The sequence below is a fragment of the Lepisma saccharinum genome, chromosome 10, assembly GCF_977018435.1.
Source record: "Lepisma saccharinum chromosome 10, izLepSacc3.1, whole genome shotgun sequence".
NCBI classification, from domain to species: Eukaryota; Metazoa; Arthropoda; class Insecta; order Zygentoma; family Lepismatidae; genus Lepisma; species Lepisma saccharinum.
In genome coordinates this window covers 68,876,077-68,898,583 of record NC_139238.1, presented here as the reverse complement: position 1 = coordinate 68,898,583, position 22,507 = coordinate 68,876,077, and the positions used below count along the sequence as shown (strand labels likewise).

At 37.5% G+C, this 22,507-nt stretch overlaps 1 protein-coding gene across 2 annotated transcripts in view; it reads right to left on the bottom strand.

Annotated features, from left to right (window-relative positions):
- Window positions 1-22,507, bottom strand: part of Hacd1 (3-hydroxyacyl-CoA dehydratase 1) — a 120,414-nt gene that overhangs the window by 4,231 nt on the left and 93,676 nt on the right. For both annotated transcript variants that reach the window (XM_083129893.1, XM_083129892.1), the window contains exons 3-4: window positions 20,926-21,043; window positions 3,460-3,689 (exon numbers count right to left, since the gene is read on the bottom strand). In XM_083129893.1, the coding sequence (XP_082986019.1) occupies window positions 3,460-3,689; window positions 20,926-21,043 (348 nt within the window). The remainder of the gene's footprint in view (window positions 1-3,459; window positions 3,690-20,925; window positions 21,044-22,507) is intronic.

Genomic DNA, 22,507 nt, shown 5'->3' with positions numbered 1-22,507 from the left:
CTTAAAATGCAGGTACAGTTACATTAAGGAATCTAAAAGCAGGTTTCACTGTTACTATGTGAAGATTAAGGAGATAAACATATCATGAAGACTGGGAACTAAATGTTTGGCATAGTGGTAACATCATTGCCTTGTAATTGATACCTGGTGGAGATGCATTATGGTTCAGATCACGTTTCAAATTGTAGGTCCAGTCCCAATTAACTTATCTGTGGATAAGGTGGACTTTAAAGCATTGTCTCTGAAGATAATATCGAATAAATCGGTTTAAGTGTTCTAGCTTCATATATGCATCAGCCAGCCTAAGCTGAATACTGGTGATAGTATGTGATGGCTCTCTGTATCTGCTTCCCGTTGCACTTAGGAGTTCAATGATTGTGCACCAAGGAAGAATTGAAAGCTGGGAAATAGTTTTAGCTCATTTCATCGTGTTATGTTCTCAAGCATCATAAATAGACAGTGATATTACATGACTTACATGCGGGTCATTCCATGTCAAATCATCCAGAATTTTGTGAAAATGTCACCCACCATCTCAGATTTTGATGAACTTGAGTATACTTACAGAACTTTTCATGCTGATTACAAAAATGACAACTTTTTTGAGATTGGTCAAGGGGTTCAGAAATTACGCGTTCTTAAAAATCTCTGTGTACGCCACATGCGGCTCCACTTCGAATGACACGCATTAGGCTATAAATTATAGTATCTTCTCTCAGGTTTGCCGTAGAAACTTCAAGTTTGATTTCTTTTGCTCAGGATAGTGTACGCTTTCGTTTAAATAAGGTTTCTGATCAGTGTATCAATAATCATGTATTTTATGTATAGTTTCATGTATTTTTTTAGAAAAATAAATGACTAACTTCAAGAGTGAATTTTGTGCAATGCCCCCCCCTTCAATTTCACCCAAATTTTATATACAGGTAGCGTGAGAGTGGGTACTAATGCTTGATGGAAAAATTGGGATGGGCGGTTCAGAGACAGGGTGATAAAAAAATCATTTGCATTAAAAGTTAATCTTATTAAAAATGCTTATGTATTAGCACAAAGTCTGAAGTACAATATGTTTTGAGGTATAATATTCAAAATTTCTGTTCACTATGTGTGAAGATAAGCATAGGCGTATCCTGGTGGGGGCAAAGGGAATCATTTTCCCTATCCAAAATTTATAGATTAATTCAAACCTACAAGTTAAATATATTTTGTGAACCTCCTGGCACTTGAGGAACAAACAAAAAAAGAGTAATTATTGTGATTTTTCAAATGTACTTAGCAAATAATCTTTGACACTATTTTTATGGTACTGAAAACTTTGATTCTCTCAACCAAAGATAGTTCCCAAGTTACGCCCATGAAGATAGTACCGAAAAATACTTACTCGATTCACGATTGTATTCTATGCATTGCCAAAATTTCATGCACTATAAATTGTGCCGTTCACATTTTCTGTTCCCAACTGTAAAAAAAAATATATCTGTACCTTCTCTGGATGCTACGTAAAAAAATTTTCTTGGAATTGCTGGCCTGTCAAGGAAGCTATGCTTTGTTGCATGCTAACTTCATCCACGCTTTATGTCAATTCATATCTACTCATATGTGAAAACTTCAGTGTTTTAGGTGGACTGTCGAGATAGGAAACAGTCATCTTTGAAGGAGTGGATCTTTGGATTTTGTTGAACTTGGAATGGAGGAGAAAGAAATAGGTGCAAGTGGAATCAATGACACAATATTCAAAATACCGTGGTCAGCATTCAAATGATTTCTTAATTAAAATCGTTCAAGCAAAGTTGATTCTGTGTTTCATCATTTATATGCAGTAGTAATGTAGGTATATGAAGACATGCGGATTATGTACTAGAAACACAATTTTTAATTTTTACACAAATCAATGATCATTAACTGTAAGTTTCTTTCACAGTAACTGAAACTTGGTTACTTGTAAAAAGTAACTTACCGAACACTGTAAATAACCTGTAGCCTAAGTTCAAAACAGTGCATACTTAATCTTCCTGGTGCTGTTGTATAGTACTTTGCAATCGCTGACACATTGTACTGCGGGTTGTTATCATTTCACCTTACGTGATTAATAAGAAATTTATGCCTCTAATACTATTTCTATGGAATTGGTACTTCATTGCTGAACTTGTTATTTGATACTGTTGATGTCTATACAAGTCTTCTAAGTGTTCCAACCACCCAATCACAAGGAGATTTTCTCTGGTATGTTGCAAGAAAAGCTCCATTTGGAAAAACTTCAATCAGCACAAATGTGTATTATTAATTCTTACTTCATATTACGTATCTCCGTGAAGAGTAAAAAAAAAAATTCCATATTGAGATAATATGCACAAAAAGAAGAATGTTCTCGAAGAAAATTTGCTAAGCTTGGGAATGCTAATGACTATGATTATAATCTTTTTAAAAAATTGAAGACAGTTGAAACTAACTTAGATAGAGTGGAACTTCGATTTTACGTTCTTCAGGGGTATAATGCGAGAAAATGTAAAACCGAGGAAAATTTGCTATGTTGGGACCACCAATATTGAATATAAAATGCAGGGAAATGTAAAATCCAGGAACTTGAAATTGGGGTTCCACTGCAATTATTATTTGTAGGTTTGAATTAATCTATAAATTTTGGATAGGGAAAATGATTCCCTTTGCCCCCACCAGGATACGCCTATGCTTATCTTCACACATAGTGAACAGAAATTTTGAATATTATACCTCAAAACATATTGTACTTCAGACTTTGTGCTAATACATAAGCATTTTTAATAAGATTAACTTTTAATGCAAATGATTTTTTTATCACCCTGTCTCTGAACCGCCCATCCCAATTTTTCCATCAAGCATTAGTACCCACTCTCACGCTACCTGTATATAAAATTTGGGTGAAATTGAAGGGGGGGGGGCATTGTACGAAATTCACTCTTGAAGTTAGTCATTTATTTTTCTAAAAAAATACATGAAACTATACATAAAATACATGATTATTGATACACTGATCACAAACCTTATTTAAACGAAAGCGTACACTATCCTGAGCAAAAGAAATCAAACTTGAAGTTTCTACGGCAAACCTGAGAGAAGATACTATAATTTATAGCCTAATGCGTGTCATTCAAAGTGGAGCCGCATGTGGCATACACAGAGATTTTTAAAATCGCGTAATTTCTGAACCCCTTGACCAATCTCAAAAAAGTTGTCATTTTTGTAATTAGCATCAAAAGTTCTATAAGTATACCGAATTTCATCAAAAACGGAGATGGTGGGTGACATGGCCTGGATGATTTGACGTGGAATGACCCATGCATGAGAAACAATACAAAAATGAAAAGCAAATTGCATCACATGCAAATTATAGGCAATTTCAATGATCAGCTTATCAATTTCAGTCATTCATGTCATCATTCACATACAAATAATATCAATTTAAAAAACAAATTTCATACTAACCTGCACCATACTAATAAATATGGCACACCTCCAATCAGGTTGAGAGCATAGTACAAGTAGCGAATGATCTCAGTCACAGACCATGCAAAGAGTACCATTGGCAGCCCAATGCTTGTAGGGGCTGTGGGTGTGGGCTCCAGAACCCCACATACCATCACTACTCGAGATAAAACTTGGAATGTTGTTGTGAAGAGGCCCGACGGTACAAGTTTGAACATCACATGGACAATCTGGAACAAATAAATACATATTCTGTTAGAAATAAAAAAGGTATTGGCATTGGCTTTTTTAACCCATTTGGACTCAAACACATTGCTCACAGTAAATATATCATGATCCTTATCTTAAACAAAACCAGTAACATACAAAAATAAACTGGTCAGCAACTTTGGCACTGCCAATGTAAGTTCGATCATACTGCAATATGCACACACAAATTATGTTAATGAAAAATGCAAAAGATGGGGAAAAGTCTGTAAGAGAAATGACTCAGAACTTTGTAAAAATATACCATAAAAATAGTCAACATGCTGAAAGCAACAATTAATGTTACCTAGATCTTGCAATATTAAATTGCAATAGCTATATCTCTTCAACTTTTGTGTCAAGTAATTCAATCCATAATTTAATTGATTGATTTGGTTTATTTTATTTGAGTAACTGCACAGATGAGGAGTGATGATACAGTGAGACTGAAGACTGGGACATCAGTGTTTGGAAGTAACTAGTTACAAGTAACTCAGTTACTTTTAAAAGTGAGTAACTGTAACGGAGTTACTTTTTTACAATAATAGTAATGTTTTAACAGTTACTTTGCGACACTTAAATTGCTATGTAAGTGTCATAAATTATTGGCGATTTAGGACTCAAACTGAACCAGAATTCAGTTTCTGCTGTGATATATAAGCCCATCTTTAATACATTAATTCTTGCAAACAATAGATGAAGAGGAAAAGAGAAAGTAGTTATAGTAAATTTGTCTCCTGGCGGTGGTCAGTCGGTAGGCTCCAGCCAGGTGCCAGGAATTTCAAGGTTTATCGTATGTTTCATCTTTTGTTTGGTAGACCTGAATTCCAAAGCGATATACACACCTCGGAAGAGGAGTGGATTTCCCAAAAGCGGGAAGATAAGCTTATAGGAGGAGAATTCCTTCCTATTGCTGACAGTTTGCCATTGCCAGTTGTGGGCTGTGAAGTGTCTCTTGTTTCTGTAGGTTGTTCCTCTGTGGTGTTCCTCAATGAATAATTTCCCCCTTCTGTAAGCAGCATCCGATAATTTCTTCCCTTGCTATAATATCAGATTAAGCTGAAAAGGGACGTACTGCAGTATTTCAGTGTTTTTACGAAAAAATTCAACAATACTGGTAGTATGAACGAAACTGAAGAAGGCAAGAGATAGCAATTGCGCATATGAATGGAAAACAATCCAATTGTTTCCACCTGATTTCATTCATCTCAGTTCCTGATAATTTAAAAATGAAAGTAAAAATATTTCCGGTTAGAATTCGCTTCATTATTCAGCATTTCTAGATATTTTGAAAAAGTAATATATTTTGGTAAGAACTATTCGTTTAAGATGTAAATGACAACCCATTTTCTTGAAATAACATATGACAGATCTCACCATTATTATTGATACAACAGTGAATTACAACACTCAAGTGGCAACGAATCAGGAAGACCCTAGCCATCATTCTTGCTTGTTTATGTAATCCTCTTAGAGAGAACTGAAGGGGTAAGTTCAAAATGCCAATTTCACCTTAAATGATAACGCACAATTATAGGCTACTACAGGGTGTCCCACGAACGGCGCAACTGGGAATTAAGAGTGGCGTTACTTTGTAACCGAAACCTGTACATACATAAGTCATACACCAAATGTTAGCCCTGTCCAAGTAGATATTTTTAAACATAGAAACAACAAACAGGGTGCAGTGTTGTTCATGCAGTGTTGCCAAATGTAAGTGAAAGTGTAAATTTATTTTTCCACAAAGCATGGAAAATTGCATGTCAAACATTCGTACGGAAATTTGGACGTCAATTTCCACCTTGGGTAGGTGGACTATTTCGCCATCTATAGTTCAGAGAAGAAAACCGATCGTTTTTGCATATAGCCAATCCTGAAATGCCTCATAAAGGCGTACCGGTCCAAATGGGTGTTTTAAAAAAAATATGAGGTACAGTGGCAACACTGTTGATGTTTGAAGGCAAAAAAAGGTGTGTTTAGTGATGGTCTATGACATGGAAATACTGGAAACAGGAAAAAAAGAAAATGAAAATTATGGTGAAAAAAGTGTTACCTACTCCTGGCAACCATGCAATGCACATAACAGGCAGTGTAGCTTTACAAAAGATGTTGAAAATGACAACCATTTTCCCTGAGGCATTCATCAACACGTTTTATCATGTTGGAAGCAACTTTATGCAAGGTTGATTGGTTATTGTTAATGGCTGTGCAAATGTTTATTTTTAGATCATCAAGTGTTCTTGGGTTATTAATGTAAACTGTTTGTTTCAAATAACCCCACAGAAAAAAAATCTGGAGACGTCAGATCCGGGGAGCGACTGGGCAATAAGTTTTTGCTTATAATGTGATCGCCAAAAAACTCTGCCAACATTGATTGATTGATTGATTTAGGTTATTTTACTTCGCGTTTTGTGCCTCTTGGCTAATTTGCGAAGATGAGGATGAGTGATGAAAGGATGAAATTGATGAATGGACATTCACAAACAACCAAGCCCGACCAGGATTCGAACCCGGGACCCTTGGCATCGCAGCGCGATGTAACTCTGCCAACATGTCTAAAGTTTCATTAGACGTGTGACATGTTGCGGAGTCTTGTTGAAACCAACAATCACGTTCATCACGTTCCAACAGAGAAATAAACTGTGTGATAAGGTCACGATAAACTATTCCGTCAACTGTTGTGTTGTAAAAGAATGGACCGATTATTTTTCTCCACGAAATCGTGCACAACACACCGATCTTTTGTGGATGAAGTGATTGTTCATGTAACAAATGGGGATTGTTACTTGACCAGTGTTGAGAATTTTGACTGTTGACATATCCATTTAAGTGGAACCATGCTTCATCCGTGAAAAAAAACCTTATCCAAAATATTCACACCATTGTCTCTAATAAAATTTCTAAACCACTGGCAGTATCTTACATGTGCACCTCTGTCTGCTTCCTTCAGTTCTTGCACAGCCTGTACCTTATATGCACGTAGGTGCAATTGTTTTAACGCTCTGTGAGTTGTTGTTTTTGATACACCTGACCGTGCAGCAAGTTTACGAACAGATTTCCTGGGAGATTGTGATATTCTCTGCTCCACATCCTGCAGCACACCTTGTGTCAAAACTGGTGGTTGTCTGTGGTAGGGTTTGTCATTAACTGATCCTGTTTCACGAAATCTGGAAACAAGTCGATATATCGTCGAATTATCTGGAACACTGTTATTCGGATATTTCTCGCGAAACACAGTTTTTACACTAGCATACGATTTTGAACAAAAATAATGATCCACAATGAACACCCTCTCTTCCAAAGAGTACTTCATTTCACAGAACAATTCTAATCTTCCCCTACGAACAATGCGAAATGCACGGCTCAAACAGTTCTGAGTACACAACTAACTGACTCTTTTGTTCTCATTCAGTGGGCGCTCTTATCGCATTGCATGGTTGCCAGGAGTAGGTAAGTAACACTTTTTTCAACATAATTTTCATTTTCTTTTTTTCCTGTTTCCAGTATTTCCATGTCATAGACCATCACTAAACACACCTTTTGTTGCCTTCAAACATCAACAGTGTTGCCACTGTACCTCATAATTTTTTTAAAACACCCATTTGGACCGGTACACCTGTACGAGGCATTTCAGGATTGGCTATACGCGAAAACGATCAGTTTTCTTCTCTGAACTATAGATGGCGAAATAGTCCACCTACCCAAGGTGGAAATTGACGTCCAAATTTCCGTACGAATGTTTGACATGCAATTTTCCATGCTTTGTGGAAAAATAAATTTACACTTTCACTTACATTTGGCAACACTGCATGAACAACACTGCACCCCGTTTGTTGTTTCTATGTTTAAAAATATCTACTTGGACAGGGCTAACATTTGGTGTATGACTTATGTATGTATAGGTTTCGGTTACAAAGTAACGCCACTCTTAATTCCCAGTTGCGCTGTTCGTGGGACACCCTGTATAATTTTTATTATTTTCTGGTTCTAAACACTTGACGTGACATGACCTTTATGTGAAACAGACCTCCCTTCTTAGAATATATTCTAAGTGAGTGATATAGATGTGAATAACGGGGATACTACCGTATAGTGGTATTCCTTATTAAAAAAAAAAAAGTCGTTAGGGTGCCTGACTACTATGCGAGAACCCCGGGTTGGATCCTCCATGGGGGAGAACTGAGATTTTTTCCACCTGTTGAAGCAGCTCCAGCACCCACCCAGCGACATATAAGTAGGTATCTGGAAGAAATTCTAGAGGGGGGGGGGAGATGCCAGGGACGTGGTGCTGATCACATCACCCCCACCTCCGGCCATGATCAAAGAAGTGTGGGGCTCTTAAACCACACCCACTATATGCCTTCATGGCATCGCGCAAAGCACAGGAGAGCACTTTATTTTGTAATAAATATAAATATACGAAGACTTATGTTATGTGGCGGTAACATAAGTAAAATACATGTTAGTCTTCACAAAATATGTTATTACAATTAATGATCGATTTGTGTAATTTGGTAGGAAGAAAATTTTCAGCAGAAAGTAACTGTAAAAGTAACTTACAGTTACTTTTGATGTAACTGTTACTTTTTATAAGCAAGTAACTAACTATAACTAGTTACTTTTTTAAAAGTAACTTTCCGAACACTGTTGGACATGCACAAAAAACACACATACCTAGACTGAGATTTGAACCGGGATGCCTGACATTGTAGCATGCTGTGGTACTGGTAACCACTCCACCACGGAGGTCTGCAGTTTATAATTTTAGACAGTTCCTATGGTCACAACTATAAAAGGTCAAATGCTCTGAAACACACACATATATGTATGCAGTACTTTTTTCCTGGGAAGAAAGGTTCCGGTACTCTACAAGTTGCTTTCTTATTGTCATGATGTTGGTGTATTTTTGTAGTCATCTTAAGGTGAAGATTGAAAGTTTTGTACCAGGTGTGCATTTATTTATACACCGTCAAAATGGACACTGCTATTTAAAAAATAAAAGCATTAACCTGTTCTCTTTCCATTAATGGGGTTTTCTGTGCCATCTGAAGTTTGATATTCCCAAGAGAAGAAGTAAAACAATGCTCCCATAAGCTTAACTTTTTCTCCTCCTTCCACAACCACCTAGCACACAGTCATCTCTTTCCCCATCTCGCAGCGGGGAAAGGTCGGTGGGGGAGGAGCAGTTTAGGGTCCTTGCATCTGGCTGGACACAAACTGTCCCTCCTGCCCTTAAGAACCACTCTAAATATTGGTATGTTCATAAATGATAGTGCATTCAGGTAGTTCAATCTCATCTACAAAAAGGTGCCAGTACAGTGTACCGCCAGAAAAAAAACAACACTGCATGTATGCATTTCAAGCAAAGTCACATGGATCAATATGCTGTGAAACATAAATAGTTACGACAAAGTAACTATTAACAACTGTTCAGATGTCAACAAAGTCTCCACTATAGTGTCTGGTGGTTCGGCAGGAGTGGTTACAACAGATGTTCAGTAAATTACTTCATTTGCATTCTTTATTACAGCTAATGAGGTCATGTAAGACTACGCACTTTTATGCCTTGCACAAATGCATGATGATTATTTATTTATGGTACAGTCACGGACACTTTTGGGTTGTAACAATTCTATTAATTTCAATGGGATGGTTACAACCAAGAAGTGTCCATGGCTGTAGAAATTGTTGTATTTGCAGGGAACCAAGTTCGTGGCTGTCTGAAAATTATACAACATATGTACGAGGTTTTATTTTTTAATTAGGGGCCGTTTTGCACTCACGCTGGCAACACTGCGTGCTTGGCATTTTGCGCATGCGCGTTAGTTACCGACATGCCTTGCACGTAAACAGTTGCCATTTGCACGCTGTGAAACGTTTGGTGTGATTGTGGTGGACAATGGAAGTGGTGAAGGTGATTGAAAATTCCACCAAGTGTGAGATACGATCAGTGATCAGATTTTTGACTGCGAAAAATGAGAAAGAGGGGAATCAAGTGAAGGTGACGAACTGTTGAGTCATATCATCACTGGAGACAAGTCATTTTGTGTCGCTCTACACCCCCAAAACAAAACAACAATCCGAGGAATGGCACCACACATCATCCCCCACAAAGGTGAAGTTCAAGCAAGTGACTTCCACCAAGAAACTCATGCTCACTTGTCTTCTGGGACAGGTTCTGGGTGCTTCTGATTGAGTTTCTACCGAATGGACAAACAGTTAATGAAGCCAGCCGTGTATTGCAACACACTCAAGAAACTTCGCCGAGCAATACAGAATAAACGACGAAGAATGCTATCTTCCAATATCATGTTGCTGCACCACAATACACAGCCACACAGTCGCTCATCGACTCATTTGGCTGGGAGTGGATGGACCACCCTATGCACAGTCTGGATCTCGCTGGGAAGCGATTCAACAGCGCCGATGATAAAACAGACCATGACAGATTGGCTGTCTGACCTGGCAGCAGATTTCTTTGATGAGGGTCTACACAAGCTCATCTACCGCTACGACAAGTGTGAATGTACATATGAACAGCCACAGACGTAATTAAATATCTTCTTTTGCATGTTTTCGTTATATTTAAAATGGGCCCTAATTAAAAAATAAACCTCGTAGAAAGCTCTTGGGATCTAACTACCTGCTTCAAAATATATTAATAATTTCCTGAAGCTTGATGAAATCTGGAAGCACTCTACATGAGGCATTTAATGTTAAAGGAGTGTTCACCAGTGGCAAGAAAATTGTCAGAACTAAAGTAAACACTGCCAATGTTTCACTGTACAGTGAATTCAGTAGATTTATGAAGAAGATTGTTCGATAAAGACTATACTGCTTTCATTTCCAAACTGCGCTCAAGGTCACAGCATCGTCTCCCAACGCAGTCGCCTGTTCCCCCTCCAAACACAACCAACACACACACACACACCCCTTCTGCCTGTTCATTGGGTGCTGCACAGGGAATGTATAATAGTGGGAGTGAGGAAGAGGGAAGCGTGGAGCTGGATGAATGTCCTTGAACCGCACATTCGAACTGAAAAAAATATAGAAGTGTTGGTAGCATTTTGCAGTCAAGGAAAGATCTTAGTGAATAATGAGTGACAACATATATTCAAAACCTGAAAAGAAGTGATGAAATTTTACTTCAAAACTCTTGACCCTAAACTACAGGTACTCCTTTCAAACTTACAAATCTTATTTCAGTGCTCTGTTTTAACTGCATCCATTATGCACATTAGGGGCACTCTAGTTTAACCAAAGAGGTCCACATGGGTTTAAAATCAAATATGAAATTATTTAAGTGGAACACTTTCTTACTTTCATGTCTTTCACAAATACAGGATGAGTTTTTATTTATCATTTAAAAATGTCTAATGTGCGATTTTTCATTAAATGTATAATGTTAAATATTTTAATCTTAACATAAACGTCACAGTCTTGCTAATTATACATAAATGAATTATTACAAAGAACATTTTAAAATAAACCGCAAAGTTTCTTTCAAAATTCTTAAGAAGATGAGCCCCATTTTTTTCTAACAAGGGCTTACAGTTGTTATTGTTGCGTGTTGTACTAGATTTTGTAACTATCTTTAAAAAAATAAAAAAATGCCCTTCCAAAGAGGCCCAGGAACAGGGGTCTTGGAGGCTGTGCACAATGCACCTTGAAATATATTTTCATGGAGTAGTGACAATAAACTTGCCACTGGTATAACACTATAAACATTCTCTTCAAATCTGTATGTCCCTATATTCCTGAGTTGTGGGAAATGTTTGTTTCAAGAAACAAGTAGTTAACGATGCCATCTGGATATTCAACAGTGGCGTAGCATTATAGTACGCCCGGCGTAAATTTAAAATTTCAAAAATGCGTAAATGCTGTAAATATAAAGTAAAACTTGACTAATTTCATATATGTATGACCTTCATGGCATTATAATAGCTATTTTTCGAGATCTGCTTGCAATGCTCCACTAACAACACTCGTTCTAGCATTTTTTTGAATGCCTTTCCTGGCCGGATGCCGGGCAGGTTTGGCGTAAAGGAGTCTATATTCCTTACTGTCTATTTGGACATTTCAAAGCCTTCGATAAAATAAATCATAATCTCCTTCATAAATTACAATCCAGATTTAACATCCATGGGAAATTTCTATCCTTACTACAAGACTATCTGAGTGCACGAGAGCAATGTGCTATCCTTCCTGGCACCTCTTCCAGCTTTCTTCCTGTTTTGTCCGGAGTTCCCCAAGGGAGCGTCTTGGGCCCACTTTTGTTTCTTCTTTACATGGATGATCTCCCTGACAGACTGTCCTCTCTCCTTATAAATATACTTCTGTTTGCCGATGACTGTAAACTCTTCACAGAAATCTCATCAGAACACGATGCTTTAATCTTACAGCAAGATCTTACAGAACTACTTGTGTGGTGTTGCCAGTGGAAACTTCAATTGAATCCTAAGAAATGCTCTTGCCTCACCATTTTCCTAAAAAGGAACAAACTCGATTCTGCTTCTTATCTTGAAAACAATCCCATCAAAAAAGATCTCCAAGTTATCATCAACGAAAAACTAAACTTTAATGAGCACATTACGAACACTACTAAAAGAGCAATGCATCTTCTCGGCCTTCTGTCCAGATTCACTGAAATCCAAAACCAATCATCCATCAGCATATTTTACAAATCCCTTATCTCCCCCATTATTGAATACTGCTCTCCTATCTGGACCATGGCTTCAAAAACACATCTTTCCTTGATTGATTCTGTCCTCAACTTTTTCCTCGCCACAGAATATCTTCTCTGAGGCACCTTCACAAAAAATATATTATGTCTGTCTTCAATATCCAACCACCACACACTCGTCGCGAATTAGCAGACATGAAATTTTTGCACAAAATTATGAATGGTAAAATTAAACGTGAATTTCTGCTCAACAAATTTCATCTATGTGTCCCCACACTGCCAACCCGCAACATTAAGCTCAATCCCACCACAAGACTCTCTTCTACAGCGGTCTCTTTTCTACAGGCTTCCTCACTCATATAATAACCTGCCTCCGAATGTGGACATATTCTTGCCAGAACAAAGTTTTAGACAATTGTTAATGAAGTATGTATAATTTTGATTTGTTTTCAATGCCATCTTCTACTCTATTTTGTTGTTGCAATTAACCAAAAGTGGTAGAAAAGTGAAGTAAAATAAACCAAATCAATCAGTAGTTGGATCATCCACAACAATAACGTCTACTGTTGTTCAGAGGTGCTTGTGATTCAGGTAGGTTTTTTAATTACTTGTGTCATGCCGAAAGGTATAAAACACCAGAGTTCAAAACATTTGTTGCATAGTGAGTAATCTCATATTCTAGCTAAAACATGCATGGATGATGTTTTATTGAAAACCCAGTTGATTTCATGCAAATAAACAATACCTGTGGTGATAAATTCCATAAGTAATTTATTACAAGAAGAGAAAGAGAAAGAAACAAGAAGAGAAAGAGAAAGAAACATTACCACTCTCATCTGTGATATTTAGTACAACTCTGTTTTCAAGAGACTTCGTTCGTATAAATCGTTTCCATTTGAATTTTTACTGCATTTGCATAATTCATACATCATATCATTAAAAAATGTGGGATTCTAAACAAACTACTGCAATACTGTCCAATTGTATTTGAAACAATGACATCATAAATATTCATAAAACCTGAGCAAACAATTCAAAGGACTGACTCCATGTGAAGGTCAGCCAACATATTTCCTGTCAAACTTAACATACAAGTAAAATTTGCAAGTCAAAATCCATTATTGAATAGCAACTGAATATCAACATAGGAAAGAAAAAGGACAGTGCAGGGGACTCCATAGAACAGCTACCAGCATCACAGAAACGAATGTTGAAAGACTACTAAATTTTCATCCTTTATTCATTACACATCATTTCATCTTTGTAGTTTCCTAGTCACATCAAAATCACTGTTTTGTCTTTATAATTATCATCTCATCAGCATTTTGATCACAAAATGTATTTCTACTTACACTTAAAATTATTTTTGTTTGTTCCTATTGACAGGCAGATAGATGAATGAGCATATTCAGCACTCTGATATATTACAACCTGCAAGGGTCACAGACATAATTTTTTTGCAGGGGGGAGGGGGATGGCTGCTGATACAACTTGGATAGTAGAAATAATAATAATTATTATTATCATGCTTATGATTAGTCTTACACAAAAATAACTATTACAAACTAATAAAAACAAACCAATTTTATTCCCAATTTATTATTATTTCCTTGGCGAGACTTTTGTACTCCATGCACCAGATATCTAGGAGAGGTTTTCAATTTTGTTCATTTTGCATAAAAGGACCGCTCTCTTTGAAATGCTATAAATTAAAAACTCGTGGTCGGATCTTGATGAAATTAAAATACGGTGAAAGCAGAAAGGTTTTAAATGCAATTCTTAATTTTCAGATTTTTCAAATCAGCTCAAAAAACGATCATATGAATTTTATGAAACAACATTTTCTTAGTATCTGGTAGTCCTACAAATTTGATCTTGCTCTTATTTTGAAGCTCATTGCAGTAGTTTTTAAAACCCATTATCATTGTCAATTCACACCACGAAACTGATTTTATACAGATTTTGATACAAGGGAATGAAGATATGTGTTGTTTGTGGCGACACCGCCTGCAGTAACAGCACATCCAGTGTTGTTCCATACAGCACACATCTTCACTCCCTTGAATCAAAAACTCACTAAAATCAGTTTTGCAATGTGAATTTGACATTGATAATGGGTTTTAAAAATGGCTGCAAAGAGCTTCAAAATAAGAGCAAGATCATATTTCTAGGACTACCAGATACTAAGAAAATGTTTCACAAAATTCATATGATCATCTTTTGGTACATTTGACAAATTGTAGTTAAAACCTATCTACCTGCACTGTATTTAAATTTCATCACTAGGGGATGAATTTTTGTAGAAGATCTGCATGTGATGTTGAAATTAATGGAAACTAATTACAACTTACTAAATAGTATTCTTGGGATCTCTTTGCAAACATTTATTAAGATAGCAAACCAACTAAGTTCATCCCCTCTCTCCTCTCCGAGTTCAACTTAAAGTTTTCTTCACAAATCTAGTCACAAGTGGTTCTCATTTGTAGTAAAATTAGGAAAATGCAAAGTTTAGTTGTATAGAAATTAAGGAAATTTAAATTCTTACTATTCCATTATCTATGTAGTGTGTGCTTTTAAATGCCTTGCAGCATTATAATTTGCTTAATACCATGAACACAGTATCAGGCCCATACCCAAGGGAGAGGCCAGCCCCCCCCCCCCCCCCTCGAGCCATGAAAAGTTTTAATTTGAACGTATAAAAACCTACAAAAATTAAGTTGATGGTTTTTCAATTTTTGCGTGAATTTCGATTTTGTCCTTGCACAAATGAATAGGTTGTTTCTGGACAGAGGCAGGCTCTAGAAGTCTGCAATATTGGGCTATTTAAGTTCTATAACCATTGATGCAAGTCTATCAGACGTTCCGATTTAGTCGGGACAGTCCAATCCTTTTAATCCATGTCCCGACTTTTTCGTCTCGACTCCGACACTACTTTCTACAAAGGAAGAAAAACTTTCCGCCACTATAGACATTGTACTGGTTATGTAGGACTGTCTGCAGAATAGTGTGTACATTATTAAAATTGTCTGAACTTTTTATGAGCAAAGACAGTTGCATTCAACAAATAGGAACCCCTTGATTGTTGAATGGTTTCTTCTATTACAGTGTCACTAATTTTTCACATAATTAGAATAGAGGGAAATTTTCCTATACTCTTTACATTAGGAAGAAAGGTTCCTCAATGAGGTTCCTCAATGACTGCAATACAAAACTAACCATACAAGGGGCATTTAGCTCTCCACCTGCACCGCAAGGTCTGTGATCCCTGATCTGTGACGCCACCACTGAGCAGAAGGATAAAAAAAAAAAATTGTTTTCTTTCTCCCACATTAGAGCTTTTCTGCAACTGATGTCCATTCTGCCACTCAATGGCTTAGGGTTAATTACTATTATGTAAATAGCAAAATCAACTTCACACCAGAATTGTTGCTAGATTTTTGGGGCAAAAAATTGCCTGAAGTACTTTTAACATGTCCAAAACACTCAAGAAATTAAATACATTATTATTTACGAAATTCTGTCAATCGGAATTTGTTTTACTGCAACTTTTCTTCTTTTCTACTTGTAATTGTCTTGAACATAAATACACAGCAGTGTGACCATACAACAGACAACTTTCACAGTATGCAGTGGATATCAAGGGCAAAAAAATTGATCCTACGAGCCATTGAAAATGGCATTTTCTATCCCAAATGTATGAAACCCCTTTTAATAGCTGCTTGGTTGATACTGGAATTTATTTTTACTGTCGAATAAGATTCTAAAAGCGAAAACATGCCATGGAAACAATATTATGCCAGCACATAGCTGTTCCCTTCAGATAATTTATTTACAGGGTTCGCACTGACTCCAAAGTCCTGGACAACTGGAGGAGTCAGGAAAACAAGTCTAGGACTGAGGTCATTGGAAACAAATGATTTTTTTTTCTTAAAAAAAGCTTTCAAAACCTGGAAAAGTCAGGGGAATTTGTAACATAATTTGTAACCGGAAACACGTTTCATTTTACCTTCCCAACAATCATCCTTTTTGGATAATATTGCTTATAAAAAGGTTATTTTATTTATTTTAAAAAGTGTTCAACAAACATGATTCATTTGATTAACTGAGAAAGTTGAAGTGTAACTCGTATTTTTTAGCATGTTAAATCATTTCACAGTTATGTAAAATACCTGGAAAAGTCAGGGACTTTGCAAGATGGGTGTGAACCCTCATCTATCAACACCACACACACATGTTGGTTTTCGTAGGCTACTAGAATTGTTTGCATTATGCATACATGTAGTCTACCCGTATCATACAATTTTTCTTTTCGCTCTCTGACAAACAAATGTCAGGGTAAACAGCAAATATTTGCCATGTGGTTGTATACATATAGGTTAGAAAATGCTGTTCTTGAACATTTCATAGCAAATTTCTCTAACCACCCTCTCCCCCCATATATATATATATATATATATATATATATATATATATATATATACAGGGTGTTTCTAAAGGTCGTTTACAACGCTTGGGAGGTGATTCCTCACACGAAAACAAGCAAAAAGTCTAAGTTCCATTTTTACGACTGAGGCTTCGTTTCCGAGATAGGAGCCTCGCAAAAGGTGACAAAGTGAACGTCACACCTGACTTGGACGAATACTATAACAGATAGAGAGGCGGTTCCAAGGGAATCATAAAGGAATCGTATGTGCTCAGTCCGGAAGTCACTATGAAAAGTTCACTGCACGCATGCGCAATGGAGTCCTCAAAGGAATTGGGGATTTCCAGCAAGAACAATACATGGAAAGGGTATGTAACGCAGCAAGAAGGACCGTGACAATGAGAAATGCATTAAAGACAACACATCCCGACCTCAAACATCAAAACATGAGCACCGAACACAAAATCCGAAAAGTTGAGCACGGTTGCATACCCCAGTTACACGCGAGGAATGAACGAATCATGTCATGTGGCATACGAGAGACACATTACTCCACCAGGAGGAGGGAAAGAAAAACACATTATCAGGTGATTGCGACAACGTGTATTTTTACACGCGACAACTACGTAATATCCCCCCCCCCACACACACACACAACAAACAACAAATGCTACAATATCTTACGCACAGACAGTCCGTGTCACTGTACACCAACTGAAGATGTCACTTTCACCACACAAAGGGGGTGGGGAGCAATACCAAGAGTGTTCTCACTGAGATTTGCCGAGGGCAATAATCACAGACGGTTTTCAAAATGTCTGCCATTCACTTCTACGCAGAGATGACAGCGACATTTCAAGGATTGTCGAGTACGAGCAAACAAGCCAGATGTATCTGCTACCGTCGCGGCGGCGACGTTGATGCGACAACGAGGTCCTCAGCTGATGTGACAGGTGTGTCGTATACGAGGGTTTTCATTTCTCCCCAGAAGAAAAAATCGAGAGGGTTGAGATCTGGCGACCTCGGTGACCAAGGCACAGGCTCATCCCTACCAATGAACCTATTGCGAAACACGTCATGCAGGAAATGTCGTACATTACAATCGATATGAGCTGGTGCACCATCGTGTTGGTACCACATTTCTTGCCGCAGTGCCAAAGGTACGGTCTCCAACAGTTCAGGCAGAACGTTACTAAGAAATGCATGATACGTGCGACCATTCAGGCGAACAGGGAGAATGTATGGTCCAATTAAATGATCATGTACTATCCCGCACAACACATTCACTGAAAACGTGTGCTGGTGATGGGCCACAAAAAGTGCATGTGGGTTGTCAAAGTCCCATACATGACTGTTTCTACTATTGAAGACATCAATCCTGGTGAAAATGGCTTCATCTGTCCACAATACGTTTGCCCCGAAGTGAGGGTTTGTGTCCAGATGATGCAACAACCATTGGCAAAACTCCATACGAGGGCGAAAGTCACGAGGTAACAGTTCTTGTACTTTCTGCAGTTGAAAAGGGTGCATTCCTTCCTCTGACAACACTCGCCAAACATTCACATGAGACGTGTTTCGTGCCCGAGCGAGCACGCGCGTACTAGTTCCAGGATGTTCTGCGACCGCTGTTAACACATCTTCTGCAAACTGATGTGTGCGTACACTTCGGGGTCTTCCAACTTCTTGCCGCGGTGGTAACACTGACCCTGTTTCACGCAGTTGATTGTCCACTACCTGAAAGAAGGTGTGAGACGGTAAAGGTCTATGTGGAAAGCGTTCTCCATAAAGACGCCTTGCCTCGCGGCTATTACCACGTGCCTCCCCATACATGAGATGCATGTCTGCTAGCTGCTGGGTCGTATACGCAGCCATCTGTGTAATAGGGAGCTGGAACTGCAAAGTATTGTTTTTGTTTAACACTGGCACACTGCACAAATTGGCCGTATCACCGTACGAACACCACAGACCAATTGTTGCGATACTTGACTTGTCCACTCCACCACGTCAACTTCTTTCAATACAACATACTAGTACTCTTCAATGCGTATGACAACCTAGAGCGAACTGCTGATCATATCCCAGCACCTGCAAACGACTGGAACGACTGCCGGAGAGAACCAACCCTTCGAGCTCCTCTCGCGGGAACAGCAGTCATGAAGGTCAAATGTAGACTACGATAGCCAGACTTGCCTGTGCAGCGCTTCCAAAACTGGTCTCTTTTACGTCACAATGATCGCCTGCGAACACTTTTGGTATTGCTCCCCACCCCCTTTGTGTGGCGAAAATGACATCTTCAGTTGGTGTACAGTGACACGCACTGTCTGTGCATAAGACATTGTAGCATTTGTTGTTTGTTGTGTGTGTGTGTTGGGAGGGGGGATATTACGTAGTTGTCGCGTGTAAAAATACACGTTGTCGCAATCACCTGATAATGTGTTTTTCTTTCCCTCCTCCTGGTGGAGTAATGTGTCTCTCGTATGCCACATGACATGATTCGTTCATTCCTCGCGTGTAACTGGGGTATGCAACCGTGCTCAACTTTTCGGATTTTGTGTTCGGTGCTCATGTTTTGATGTTTGAGGTCGGGATGTGTTGTCTTTAACGCATTTCTCATTGTCACGGTCCTTCTTGCTGCGTTACATACCCTTTCCATGTATTGTTCTTGCTGGAAATCCCCAATTCCTTTGAGGACTCCATTGCGCATGCGTGCAGTGAACTTTTCATAGTGACTTCCGGACTGAGCACATACGATTCCTTTATGATTCCCTTGGAACCGCCTCTCTATCTGTGATAGTATTCGTCCCAGTTAGGTGTGACGATCACTTTGTCACCTTTTGCGAGGCTCCTATCTCGGAAACGAAGCCTCAGTCGTAAAAATGGAACTTAGACTTTTTGCTTGTTTTCGTGTAAGGAATCACCTCCCAAGCGTTGTAAACGACCTTTAGAAACACCCTGTATATATATATATATATATATATATGAGATAACATTTATGAAAATTTGCCTATGGGTCTGCCCTGCCTCCCCCCTCAAAAAAATCCTGGGTACGGGCCTGCACAGGATTACCCATCAATATTATCACATATTAAAATTATACCTTCTTTATTTTAAAGAAATGTGTTCTGTAATAAATTTGCAACCATCTATAGTAGCATATTTATTCCTTTTAACAAATCCATTTCTTTTGGATAAGATGATGTGAGGATGACCTGTCTCCCAAGGAGAATGCTTGTGATGACTTTTGTAATGGATAAAAGCATGAATAAAGTTAGCCACTGCTAGCCCCCCTCCCCCCCCCCCCAAAAAACTACACTATAATAAGATATTGATTAATGCAATGAAATGAGCGTAATGTTTCCAACAAAATACGTATATTACTATAATTGCAGTTTTTAGAGTAATAGAGTCATTTTGTTACATGAAACTAAAAACATTCGTAAATTAGTATTTTACTTTATTACACTTTCATTTCTATAATTGCGTTCAGTGAGTTACCGATACATTTGTTTCCCGGTGTAAGGCATACAGAACCTTAAAATAGGTTGTTTTGAAGATTTTTTGTGCATATTTTGGCCTTATTTAGTTCATATAAATCCACCCAGATTCATCACAATCGGACCACAAGTCTTTTATTTATAGAATTTTAAAAAGAGCAGTCGTTTGGAAAACAAAAAATGGCACTTTTTTATGTTGTCACGACGATACAAAATCGAAGGCATACTTGAAAAAAAAAAAGTTTACCATAGCATAATGAAGAATTGAATAAGCTAAATTTTGATTTTCTTCCGTTTTATGTAGGTCTACAGGCTATTTTTTAATTTGTTTCCAAATTCGAGTATCCATAATTTTTAATCCGATAGTAGGTTTAACCCTGTCCAGCCATCTGGTTATGCACTGTTATGAAATGAACTAATTTTTTCTTTCAGGTTCTATACTATCAATTTTTGCAAATCTGTATCCAAACGGATATCTATCAGTGTTGGTAAACTTGTTTTTACATAGCCGAGTGGATAATTTTTAATTGAGTCCAAAGCAAAGTATCCATCAATTTTTATCCGATAGTAAGTCACAATCTATTTATAAATTAATCATTAGAAAATTCACTTGTTCTTACCTCCAGCAGAGCAGCATTTTGGAATATCAATAACGACAACCTGACTTGCTCCCACAAAGTGTTGCTGGGCCGAGGTTCTAATAAGTACTTCACAAAAAGAATCAGAACATTTAGCCACCTGCAATGAAATGAAAAGCATACGAAAATCTTACAGGAAACTAATAACTCTGAGCAAAGAGTAAACAGAATTTTGTGGTAACATATCATAAAATTCAATATTATGTAATTCTCAAATATTTTAACCAAATTCTTGGTATATTAAATTAATTCATACTCATATAATTAGAGGGGAATATTACACACTATTATCAATCAGCATTTTTAACAACTTTATTACATGAAAAGATTCTCTTGGGAGTTGTGGAAGTGGTATATACACTCTCATCTTCTACCCTGAAGATGAGAGTAACGTTAGCTCTCAAAAGCTTGGAATCCTCTCCACAACTAACCTGGTCAATAGCACTAGAGAATCTTTTCATCATTCGTCGCCGGGAAAGTTGACTTACATCAACTTTATTACAACTTTTAAGCATCAGTATCAGCTCAGCCACAAAAAATTATATATTATAATATTATATTATTAAAATTAAATTAATTATCCTTGCATCATGTTGATGAAAAATGTAAGCCTTGAACATAGCTCCATTGGTGTTCCAATAGAACCATTTATTTGCATTAAATACAGTAGAACCTTGATTTTACGTATTCCAGAGGACCAAGTTGAAGAAACCTAAAATGTTGGAAATTTTAAATCGGGCAAAAAATTGGGTATGCTGTGCACCATCAATGTATAATGCAGGAAAATGTAAAATCTGTAAACTTAAAATAAGGGGGGCCACTGTATGTATTATTGATAAGAACAATAGCTTATATTGCAAAGGTAATAATTTTGAGAACAGATTCTGGAAATAAATATGAAAGGCGAGCAGTTATATTATTTTAAAATACTCAATGTTCACATGAGAAAGAATTGGAGGAGAATTTCACTAATTGTAATTGCACTAATCTTAATTTAATGATACATATATGTTTTATCCAAATTAGTTATGTGAATGCAGTGAAACTAGGCTGACCATAGTATTTTGAACCAAAAATGGGACATCCCAAAGAGGTCATATCACCCTCCTAGAAAATTGGTAAGGCTTAATTATACAGGTGTTATTATTATTTAAAGTATGGATCCTGTAAATGATATAAACAATATGTAAAATATGATCCCCACTATGAAAATGTATTAATTATAATTATAAGCTCAGTATGACATACATAGTGCTTTTGCTCCCTCCTGACCAACCAGTGATATTAGGCCTACGCAGAAGTTGTGAAATTGCATAAGCAGTTATCAGAATGAGAAATCTTCTTGAGAGCAGCTTTATTCCTTACCAACCATTCAAAAAAACTCCCCGCAACTTTCAGCAAGCAAGATTTGTCACCTGGCCACATATTGTTCACGATTGAAAAAAACATGTTCAACGGGGAGAATGTGCTAGCCAAGCATAACACCATTACCACCACTTTCAGAAGGACATCATACTGTATGTGGTCTACTTCCAACTCACCAAAAATGTGTGCCCATTTCTCC